The sequence below is a fragment of the Patiria miniata genome, unplaced genomic scaffold, assembly GCF_015706575.1.
Source record: "Patiria miniata isolate m_02_andy unplaced genomic scaffold, ASM1570657v1 HiC_scaffold_7, whole genome shotgun sequence".
Lineage (NCBI taxonomy): Eukaryota > Metazoa > Echinodermata > Asteroidea > Valvatida > Asterinidae > Patiria > Patiria miniata.
Window position 1 is genome coordinate 14,284,831 of NW_024037074.1, and position 12,437 is coordinate 14,297,267.

Genomic DNA, 12,437 nt, shown 5'->3' on the forward strand with positions numbered 1-12,437 from the left:
GCAAGCAATATTTTATTTTCCCAATTACATCAAAGCCAAAAATGGCCATTTTTATGTTGGAGTGGGACAAGAAGTTTTTCCCGTCTTTAAATTTCCATTAACCTCTACAACATATTAAAGTTCTTCATAATTTTTCATTTAGTGCTATTTTTCATAGTTGGTAACGTTCTTATTTCAATTTTGTGAACAATTTCCAATCATGAAGTAACGTGTGAAGAAAAATGAAATGTTTAGCCCCTCTATTTGTTCTCATTGTAGGCATTGGCAATATTGTTATCTGTTAGACACACTCAGCTCTTGTCATTGGCGGATCGGGGGAGGGGGGCACCATCCACAGGGGCCATCCCCCAACATTTTTTTTTTATCGGAGGAGGAAATACACATTTTTGTCTTAAATCTTGAAATAACTTGTTAGTTTAATTCCCCCAATAACTTGAGAGTAAAGATATTCTGCCTGGGATGAATTGAACTATTCCTGTATTACCAACAAACCTGTCATGTTTTGTTTCATTTCTCCTTCCCAATTTCTTTGTGAATCGAATAGAGTGATGACACGGTCGAGGTATGCAGCATTTCACAGTATTATATGCTGTGTGTGTCATGCTAATAAAAAGGAAAAAAAATAGCACAGTGAATGTTGGCAAGCTCACACATGCAGGCATCATGAGATAAATTGAAATGACCATTTTTTTGCCCTGCCCCTAAGGACGACTTTTACACAAATTGCATGTTCGGGTCAAAACAGGACCTGAAGAACAGCTCTCAAAAAGTACCTTTTGTACTAATTTCATGACAGAGACAATAGTCATTTTTATTTCATCACACCTTAGGCTACATATACCCGAAAAATGATGGAAATGTCTTCGAGCATTCCACAACCTCTTTAAAAGTTACTGTCTGCAGACCCATCCAAATGAAAATGCATGCCTTTATGTTGGCTTGCAAAGCCATGTTTGTTACATGTTATGGATATGACTACATGACACACAGTGTTTCGAAAGGAATAAAAAGACAAAGCAGTAACATGCCAAAGCGGTAAAAGAAACTATGACCCATTTGATCTTTTCAACTTATCTTTGATTGAACAATGGCCTGGGTCCAATTCCATGAAGCTGCTAAGCTGAAATACAAATTCATGTACATGTACTCCACAGAAATCAACTTTGAATCAGTTACTTTCACCATGCTTTCACAAGCATTCTATGCATTTTGGCTGGTAAACCTTTAACTTAGCAATTTGCTTGGCAATTCCCCCCCCCCCCTTCCCCATCCGTCCATAGTACAAGGCATGATGTAACCATATTGGGAACCTGATTCAAGCATATTTGAACAAATTTAACAATTTATACTTAACTAATGGATCCGTTTCTTATACCCGCTTAATATTTTAATCTTTGCAATCTTTTATGCTACATGAATAGACTAACCACATAAAGCCATGAGGCTTTCATATTTACTTGAGTATTAAGCATACACTACTAAATTTCAGTCAGTGCCATGTGTGTAAGCACAGAAAATTAACATCACAAGAGATGATGCCAAGTTGAGTCAAAGTTGTAGTAACATCAAAGCATCTTAAAATAACAAAATAATTGTATCATAAGTAGATCAGTTCATTAATTAACCCTTACTCTCTGAGGGTAGTTTACTGCATGTCAGTTGGTTATGCCAATGCCCTCCAGCTGCAGTTATTTGGCAGATAACAAGTCTTAACAGTGAAGGCTCCAATTGGCAGGAGTTGGAGGCCCTGGAGGGTGCCTGATACTGACCAGCTGGGGGCACTTGATTGTTATCAGAGGACTCTCATTGTTCTCTGTGGCATGTATTGGAGTGCCTGTCCAGTTACCCTTGAAATGACATGGCAGATATTGGAGGGCCATGCAAAAAACATAGGAGATTTTCTTGAGGCACAATTGGCATGCGTTGGAGGGTCAAGTAGGGTAAGGGTTAACAACTAAGAACAGTTTTAATGAAATATTCAACTTTCCAAAAACACCCAGTTCAAAAAATACACAGTACAGGTACATGAATGTATTCCCCACCATATGATGTCAATACCAAATTGGGGGTTTTTTTTAACAAAAATACCACCAGCTTACATGTAACATTGAGTATAGGTTTCTCAAGGAAACATTGGAACACTTCCTATGGAGTCCAGAAGTGAGAAGTCATTTAGAACCAGTGCAAATTAAAGGAGTGCGCGCGCGTGCTGGTTCATGGGCTGAATCACGTGCTAATGTCTTTCACACACATTTTGTGCACGTGACGTATTCACTTTGGTACTCCATTGTGCACAGGATGGTCATTTCATCAGAGTCAAGCCTACTTTCGTTATAATTGGCTCTGCAAAGTCCTTGACAACTGCATTCAGATTTATTGCAAACACTGACAGAGTTGCACAGTATGACCCCAGCATTTCTTAACCACCTCTTGATTGCAGTACTGCACCATGTTTGATTAATGTGTATGCTAAATCCAACCGATAATCCCAACTGTTAAAAATTGGTCATAAATTCTGCCTGGTGTGTTTCATTACTCAGTTGATTCCATGGTTGGTGCAGTATGACATGTGATGCATGTCTGTTAACCATGTTTTAGGAATTCTTTCCCTCTATGGAATCTGTGCCGGAGGTACTGATGTGATGGCACATCGTTGTACACTCATGAAAGCAAATCACATCGTAGGACACCAATTCGCTCTTTTCACACTTCCGCCATGGGTATGCAGATACCATGCATATACACAATGAATATGGCCGGTTCAGTGATTCCCGTGTCGGGTTTCAGATCACTGAACCGGCTATTTTTATTGTGAAAAGTTGCCATATCGAGGCTCTGCATGCCCATTGGCGGAGTGTGAAAAGAGCGAATTGTACACGTGCACTGGTTCACTTTACTTCACTAGTGTACTTTTGCACACAAGCATGGACAAGTAATTTTCATCTGAACAGACAAAAAACATTGTCTTTACATGATTAAACACATCATGTGGTGGATGGACATGCTGTGCAGCATTGGCTTTCTTGTGGTAGTTAAAAACAGCAATGTTTTGTATTTATTTCTACTATTAGTGGTGTTGCCATTCACGAGTCCATACCTACAACACACAGTTTAGTGATTACAGGGCTGGAACTGGCAGGGCTGGGTAAACTTAATTCTTAGTTGTTAATTCTTAGTTGTGAAAATACATGTACAATTAAGGACGTGTCCTTCATTGTATGTTCTTGCAAAGGTCTCCAGATGTTTAAAATATCCCTGCATATCATTCATATTAATGAGAGAATACATGCATTTTTCTGTGTGATATGAACTTTGAAGTTCTCCTGAAAGTGATGAGTTGCAGTCCACCATTCCCTGCACATCGACCCCCTCCTCTGTTTCGTAAATACATGTATGTTAACAGCACTAGCTAAATTAAGCATTGTTCTGGTTTGAATTCCATGGGTGGCCAGGCCCCCCCCCCCCCCCCAGTGGTGTGTGTGGCATAAGTCATTCACAATTCAACTTGAAATGTGAGTGACATTGAATTGAATTCACCTTTTTTCTTTTCTTTTTTTCAGGATGCTAAGCCAGCACCTTTTGAGGTATAAACATTAATATAATTTCAAACGAATGACCTCAGTCACCTCACCATACATGACATTTCATCAATAGATCTCTCTCAAATGACGTCACTTCCTACAGATTGCCACGTGCTTCGGCATATTGAGCGTCAATTTTTCGTGACGCGCATCAGCTGCTCCATATTTCAAAGAAATGCGCGTACGTACCTGATGGCGTTGGATATGCAGTTGTAATTCCCCTACGAAGATGGCGTCTTGTGAGAGAGATCTATAAATGCATTCTGTAGATGACTTTCTCTGATGCATAAAGTCAGGCTTCATAGAAAAACCTAGCAGAATGTTTTCTATTCAGGTGTATATGTATGTAGCTACTTTGCATGTTGTGTGTGGAATCAAAGTGAGATGTTAACAAAAAGTTTCCTGCAGATATTTAAGGCCCTACTTTCAGGCTTTCATGCTGCATCAGGAAAAAAACTGGGTCCAAATTGAACGTGATCTCAGTTTTCCAGTGAGTTCAAAGATTTAGCATTGATATAAAATGGAACATTCTACTACAGTTTTTCAAACCTTCAAGGCTTTGAATCTCATTTCATCATCATCATCTTAAAACAGATCATTACACCATCTTGTGATGTTTCCATGATTGATAGTAAAATATCCCACACCATTATTATGTTCATCACCGTGACCAGCATCACCATAGTAATCGTCAGTGATCAGAAGGCATCAGTTTGCTGTCATATATCACCATCACCAATTTTGTCTCTGTCACCATCAGAACAATCAAAACATCAGCATGAGCATAATTGGTTTTCAGGAGGACCAATCCACAATAGACATTTTGCATTCAGCAGCCATCTTTGAGGCATTTATTGATACTTTTTTCAGAAACAGTCAATGCACATTAGGTTTACTTCTGTGTGAACAAAGCCCACACCTGGAAGATGGCTGGAATGCAATTGATACTGTGCATCACAAAGTGTTTCCCTTGAATTTTTTTTCAGTGTTACACTCAACTTCCTGGACTTGCAGATAATCACCCCACCTTTATCACATGCACATGCAGTCATTGTTTTGTGGTGTTTTAAACCTTATCTTAAAATGTATACCTAGGTTTTGCAAGATTTGGATAGTTTGAAGTTTTCGTGATTTTCAAGAAGACTTTATGTCCTGAAGTAGCAGTCGGTTGTCCACGGAATGGCCTTGCTTTACTGTATCCACTTACAGTTGTTGGTTCTGTTGTTCCAAAAAAAATTGTTTGCCGTGACTACATGTTATGCTACGGTCTTTGTGCAAACAAAAGAGGGCACGTTTTTTACCACTTTTGAGAGCCCCTTGGACGGGACACGGCTTGTGTGCACTGTACTGGTTCGCATGCGAAGTACACTCAACATTTGTATCCTGAAGGTGGGCAATGCTAAGCCATAGCATCTTTGTGCGTGAGTATCAGGCGTAGTCGGTGTGCAAATACGTTCAAATTCAACTTGTGATGGTCTCCCAGACTAATCACCGCCCCCAATAAATTCATTCAAAATACTTAGTGCATGGACCAGGAACCAGTCTAGGTCTCCCTCAACTCTCCTTTTCTGGCCGTTGAAGGGGTACTTGTGCACAGAGCCCATAACCAGCAACAATGCTTCTCTGCTCGGATAGTGGGTTACTGTTTTGTTTAATCACTGTGCTCCCCTGGGGATCAAGTCATTAAAAGCCTGAGAAAAAAATGCCCATTCCAAAAAGTCTGGATTGTTTAAGGTAACTACCTTTAGCAACGAGTAAGGATATATTTCGCAGCATAGAGGTATTTCATAAAAAAAAAAGTATCTACATGTATTAAGATTGTCATACTGCTCATTCCCTTCTCCTCAGTTCTGATAATTTACTGAGTGCAATTTAATTTTCCCTCATAGTCTGAAGATGGAGCATCAACAAATCGTATCCCACGTCCAACGTCGGCTAAGGGGCAGCGTCGTCGACCTTTGCAAGGCAGTGATGGTAAGACATCACATGGCTTTTGTTGCATGTTTTTCACTCAGTTGCACGATTCCACTTGCATTTAAATGTGTGACCTGAAATTGTTCTGAAAATTTTATATCACACAATCAGAAATCTTACTAAGCCTGTCACTTAACCCACAAAAAACCACTGTCACCTTCTTCTAAACAATTTGTGTTACCTAATATTCCCTGGCAGGCAACTCTCAGGAGCTCAAATAGTTTGTAGCCCACCAATTGTGCTCTTGCACATTGATGATCAGAACAACAGAAATGTTTTTGTGGTTTTATTGGTTTGGCCATGTAATACTCTTAAAAGTGAGATTACAAGGAGCTGGAAGATTTATGCTTTGGCTTGGTTTGCTTGTAAAGTTAGGGAATTTTTGCAATTGGTTTTTTGGGGGGTAATTTTTTTTGATGAAGTATTTTGTCTAATTTGATGAACGTTTGTTTATGTGACTTTTTCTGTTTTGATCGAGTTCAAGAAAATGTTATTAACATTGATTAATCTTCACGTATAACTGTATACAAGTATGTGAGTTGCTCCACTTGGCCAGCCCCGCAAGACTAACACACTGATTCCACTGCTTTTTACCCACAATGCTTTGTTAACTGCAGACTCTGAAGGTGAGGAAGGTACGTTGCCGTGGTTTCATTGCACTGTTGAGCTTCATTTGTTCATTAGACAAGAGACTCGCTCAATATTTTAGTTGATGTAGAATGTCTTTCAGTTTCATCTTTCCATTTCTTTTGGACAATGCAAAAGTACCCTTTCAGTAGTGACAGAGATAGTTAGACAGGCCCATGGCTGATGTACTCCAGTCTCAAGTGCAAAGACTCTGGAAGTTTGTGCATATTCAAATGAAAAATAGTCGTGAATACTTTGTACCAAATGTGCCAGAACCATCATGTGCACGTACTGTGTCTTGTACAAAGAGCTCTCATAAGTTGTCACCAAGCCTCGTCTTTTGTTTGTACATGGACTCCATACCGTGTACCCCTAAACTTAAAGTCACCCCCATTGTAAAAAAATCAAGTAGTCTCAGCATCATTTCAAATGAAGGGCCTTTCCTGGGAATCTTTTTTTAAGAATCAAAAAAGTAGATGCACACCTTTGGAAAAGCATCTTTTTCCACTTCTTAGGCTTGTGCCCTTCATGGGATTCAAATCAATGTATTATACATGTTCATAATTTGAAGTTTGAAGAAAAAGAAATGTACTGTAATCAGCAGCTTTAGTCAAAAGTAACTCAGGATTGGTCTAAGTTCACTTTATTCGTCAGAGTCAGCATACGTGTACCGTTATTTTTCATCTGGAAATGTATGCAATGTACATACATATTGGGATGCAAAAAAAAACATAAATAGAAAGATGTACAACCCAAAAAAATGAAAATGTTCCCACCCTCTCTATATTTTGGGACTCAATCATAGATCACCTGTACACTAACTTTCTTTGTGTCATTTGTGATCATAGTGTCAGTGTTGAGTCGAGTGCATCACAAGTCCATCACAAGCCCAGTCACAAGCCCAGTCACAAGTAAATCAAAACTCCCTTCACAAGTCCAGATGCAAGCAACAGGGAATGAACAATAACAAGGAAATACCTTTGTCAAAGTTTATTTGAATAACAAGTGATATGAATTGGGACTGGATGACTTGTGAGGACTTGCATGGATTTGACTTCATATACACCGTTTAGTGTGCATCTAGAAAACCTAATTCATCATTGGAAAAACATTGTTTCAAGTTGAGGAATCTTTGTCATGATGATAAAATAATTTCTGGAAATACTTTAGAATAGTTAGCATGTTATACATGTAGTACATCATTTTTTTCTTTTTAAATAAATGTACATTTTAGATATAGAATTTGATTTTTGTTTGTTTGATGATATTTGTTCAGAGTTGTCAATTCTATCACAAGTCAGTTACATGTACATGTAGGAGTCAATCAAGATGTCAAATCACAAGGCAGTACAGTGTAGTAACAGGAGATGAAACAAAAATGCCTTTGTCACGGCTCTTTGACACGGCTTTTCATGACAGGGTGATTGTGGTTGACTTGTGGTGATTTGAAGGAACCCAACTACATTTTGTACACTTGACCTCTTTAAAAGGATAAATTTTAAGTTTAATAAATAAGCCTTTTAGGTATCAGATTCTAAGCCTGATTGTTTTAGGTTTAGTCGCCAAGTGTGTTATCACAGCCTGTCATGATACCTATATGTGACTAGTCATCACAAAATAAGCTGAAAGTACCAGTAACACTTTTCAAGAATTAAGAGTATATATCTGGATGGTGCAGAACAAGAGCTTTCCTTGTGGTATACAACATCAAGGGGTACTGAGTTCAGTAACGGAAATAAAGTTGATGTTTGACAGAACAAATTGGTAAAACAGGACTAAGAGATTAAGGTTCACCTGAAAACCAAAAATCAACTACCCCTCCAAATTTTGCCTTTGCCCCACTGTACTGTAAAATTGCAATTTCCAACTTACCCTAACCTTCCTCAATCCTACAAAATCCTCCAGGTGGTTTGGAGGATTTTTAGGATTGAGGCTGAATGGCAAAATAAAAATGTTGGCTGATTTTGGAGAATGCATGGCGTCAAGTTCGTAGGCTGTACCCTGCATTATTTATGTTCAGCCATGCATAATTGAGCTCTGCATTATGCTCAATATCATTCACACTGCTTTTGAATGTCGTAGACACTGCCTCAACCCATTAACAGTGATTGTTAGTAGATTTTGAGGGATTGAGGCAATGGTCACCCCTCCGCTGAAATAACAGATAATTTTTAAGGATTGAGGCTGAATCCAGTGATTACGTGGTGATCATTCGAGGATTTTGCAGGACTGAGAATGGTTCGCAGCCAAAAGGGGCTAGCTAGGGGTTGGGGTTATAAGCTCACTTGCGGGTGGCAAGATGGGAACAAACTCAGTATACATTCAATATGTTAAAAATGTTGAGGCTATGTCTAAGCAGTTACAACTTTTAAGATGCTAAAGCCGAAATTTTGTGATCAAGAATTTTATTCCTGGGTTTTAAAGTGTAATGTGGTACCCAACATGTACCCAAAGCCTAGAGAAAGAAGTGTCCAAAAAATTTTCCAGTTTTTAAAATAATGCCTAAACTGTTGGTTAAGGCTTTGTTTTTGTCTTTTAATGTTTGTGCAGACAATGACGGCCAGAAGGTTGGGCAAGAAGAAAGAAATGACATGGTGAATGGTAGCGATTCCCTACCGCCTCAGGTACAAGCCAGGTAAGTCTGAACTGACTCGCTAGGACTAGAATATCATTCAGTCCATTTCTAATATCCAGACATTTTGTGTTGGACGGTACAATGTAGGTCTTGCTGTGTATAGGAGAGGATAAAAAGGCCAACACAATGTTTTTGACTGTTTATGCAGTTGACCTTGCAGTGATATCACAATGATGGATGTGCTTCAGATTACACTATTGGCGATTATAAAATCTCCTACCATTGCTTAAAGACATAGTCCATCATTTGTAATTAGTGCATTTTGTTTGTTTGAAGCAACAAAAGTGTTCAACATCTAATGAAGGATACTAAACAACTAACCTGATGAAGTTTCAGCTCCGCTTCAGCTGTATATTCCGAGAAAAACAGCATTCTAGAATCTCAATTTCAAATCAAAAGTTGCTAAATCATATTTTGAATTGTTTTAAATTGCAGCTATACGCGATGTCCCGCACTGATCCGGCGAATTATAGCAACCGCACGCGCCTGTGCGTCGTGCCAATGCTTGCACGCGCTGCGCCGAATAACAAAACGAACTACTAATTTAAATTGTCCTTCTTTCGTTGATTTCTTCGAAATAGTAGCTTGCCAGAAAGATTAATTTCACAGGGAGTTTAGTCCACTTACTATCTTTCAACCAAGTATGTTTTTCAACAATAATACGCCAGTTAATTTTTTCGGATGGCTGCAAATGGTGGACTATAGCTTTAAAGTTTACAAAGATTTTTTTCAAATCACCATTTATTATGTGGTATCAATTAGATACCTCCACACCACACTCATGCTGGCATGAGATTTTTCAGACTTTTTTCTGAAATCAGACTTTTAATCTGAGAGTAAGACTTTTATTTATCAGTATAGAAATAAATGCAGCTTACAGACCTTTTATCAAATGTTCAGACTTTTTTTTAATTGACAATCTCATCCCTGCTCTTGTGCATTTTTACTCTCAGTCGTAAGATGGCTAGACCGAGCAGTGCAAGACCAGCGCCTCCAAGAGTAAAGAAACAAGATGCAACTGAGGATCCTGCCATGAGGTATTATCCCCTGAGTTGGCTATTGCTATTCTTTCCTCGAGTGTCCAATTTCTTTCAAATCTTTTGCAGTCATTTTTGTTCATATGCATTTGGTTCACTTCATAAATTTGGGGTAAATTTGTATCGTGCCCCTGTTACATTTGATATAAAATTTTGTTAATTCAAAACACATTTCTTAATGCCTTCTTTCTCCAAGACACATACAAATTGTTTGAAGTCAATTTAAATGATACTTACATGCCTGAAAAGAAAAGGAAAACATACTGTGAAAACATACGTACTCTGTTAACCCATATGAATATGTATACATGTATACCCCCATATTCCCCCCCCCCCCAAAAAAAAATCAATGAAAGAAAACTTTTTAACAAATAACAGTTCAACTGTGTTGTTTTCACGGGTGGCTGGTTTTGGTCAGTCCATAAACCTGGGGTCCATAAGTATGACATATGACTTGTAATTTGTCATACCAAATTTTATATGTGATGTAATAACAGGGACACACAAAAATTGGACCCCAACATTTAATGGACTGACCCTTTTATGATGTAAGTTTCACGTAAAAAGGCTGTCATTTATGGCATTGTAATCAGGGCATTGTCACAAAATGATTTTTTTTTTCTTTCAGGATTGGTAGTGGGAAGCAAGTCAGCAATGTCATCGTTGATAATGGTCAGAATTCTGAAGATGAAGATGACACATTTGTAGTAGAGGAATCGCAACCGGTAGCCATTGAAGAACCTCAGGTAACGAATGCGTTTTCAGCCATCCTCCCATGACTGTCTATGTTGAGAATCATCCAAAATTGTAGTCAAGTCGGTCAAAATCCAGTCACAAGTCTATCAGATCACTTCTTTCAAAAGCTGACCACCAACATGAGCAAATGGACAACTGTCCCTACCTCATGCTACATACTGTGCTTTGGCTGCCATTGGGCAGGCCATGTAGCACAGGCTCTTCAATGAGTTTTCAATGTATGACAAAAATTACAAGTATTGGTTCAACACTGACATACGTGAAGTTGGCCCACGTCATTTTCAAGACTGTTAGGTGTTACCAGTTCTTATGGTCAACAAACTTCTAATTTGCAGCTCTGGAAGAATGGAACAAATTACTTTCTCTATAAAAATCAACCCATCTTCGGAACATTTCAAACCGCAGCTGAAACCTATCTGTTTACAATTAAGTGTGGATAGGCATTCTTATGTATTGTGCGCTATATAAGAACTGTTTATTATTATTATTATTATGAGTACTTACTGATATCATCACTCTTTACTGCTGATACATGTAGGTAATGGGCAGTGAATCCTTGGAGGATGATGGTGAACATGGAGGGCTGGTCAAGAAGATTCTAGAAACTAAGAAGGAACTGGAAGGCAACAAAGCAGGAGACAAAAAAGATGTGCGTATCTGACTTGCCTTACTTAGTCACAAAGAGCTTTAATTATTGTTTCTTTCTGGTTATGGAGCTGAGGATGTCTCAAAAGCACACACGGCACTGTAGCTGGCAATCCAAAAGTGCCATTACTTATTATAGATAGAACATAATGACAAAATGTTCAGTTTTAAAGGTTTGATGCAAGTGTCAGTAAAAAGTCTCTTGGGAAACAAGAGAATCATGTAATCTACATGTGAGTTTGAGTTTAACTTGGTACCATGTCCCAGTGGTGGACGGGGGGAAGATGTACCTCTGTGCAATCTGAATTTCCCTTTTCAAGTTGGACAACTCGACAGAAATTTAATTGTTGATAAGTACTATGGAGGATCGAGTGTTCAGTCCACCAATGTACTTCCCCATTCGTCTATTTTAGCTCAATCCCTCTTTGTTTCACTGTTTTTCTTCCTATTTCAACAGGATAAACCCATTGTCATTGATGCGGCCCGCCGCAAGGAGCGTGAACGCGTCCAGCGAGAGGTAGAGAAATTGACCTCAGCCATTCAGACGTTGACACGAAGTGCCAACCCGCTGGGCAAGATTATGGACTATCTTCAGGAGGATGTGGACAGCATGCAGAAGGAGCTGGAAATGTGGAAGAAGGAGAATCAGGAACACAAACTGGCCATCAAGAGGGAACAAGGGTTGGTTTATTTTCAATTTTCCTTCTTGTCGGCTCAAAATGAGTCAAAAATTAGTCATAAATGAGTCGTGGCTCTTAAAAATAAACAGATCATAACCTTGATCACAGAGTTGTAGGTAAATCATAACCAGTCATCAAAAGTCATCACAAGTAAATCGCGAGCCAATCCCAAATCATTCAGTCTTACTTCAAGTAATAAAGCTATTCCAATGAATCGTGAAGAATGACTTGTTGAATTGTTGACAACTCCAGGTAATCAACAGGAGCACTCAACCTTCTTAACCACATGATACCAATAATGCTCTGTTTCAAACTGTAACAAATTATCAAAGCGATATGCTAAGCATGCTGTTTGTAGTTTATCTTAAGGGAACTAAACATTCTCAATACCGTCGTTGTAAGATTCAGTCATGTTTGTTACTACTTGTACAAATTTATACTCACTCTAGAGTTAACTGCAAAGTTGGAAACTGATTCTCCTGCTTACCAAACCTTTTAAATG

The 12,437-nt window shown here is 38.7% G+C and overlaps 1 protein-coding gene across 8 annotated transcripts in view; it reads left to right on the forward strand.

The window, feature by feature from the left end:
* Positions 1–12,437, forward strand: part of LOC119746553 (TRAF3-interacting protein 1-like) — a 29,192-nt gene that overhangs the window by 12,828 nt on the left and 3,927 nt on the right. For 3 of the 8 annotated variants that reach the window (XM_038188136.1, XM_038223532.1, XM_038223533.1), the window contains exons 8-16: positions 545–562; positions 3,561–3,584; positions 5,471–5,555; positions 6,173–6,190; positions 8,733–8,817; positions 9,771–9,854; positions 10,483–10,600; positions 11,149–11,259; positions 11,713–11,936. In XM_038188136.1, the coding sequence (XP_038044064.1) occupies positions 545–562; positions 3,561–3,584; positions 5,471–5,555; positions 6,173–6,190; positions 8,733–8,817; positions 9,771–9,854; positions 10,483–10,600; positions 11,149–11,259; positions 11,713–11,936 (767 nt within the window). The remainder of the gene's footprint in view (positions 1–544; positions 563–3,560; positions 3,585–5,470; positions 5,556–6,172; positions 6,191–8,732; positions 8,818–9,770; positions 9,855–10,482; positions 10,601–11,148; positions 11,260–11,712; positions 11,937–12,437) is intronic. The other 5 variants (XM_038223535.1, XM_038223534.1, XM_038223536.1 and 2 more) reach the window with 5 other exon arrangements.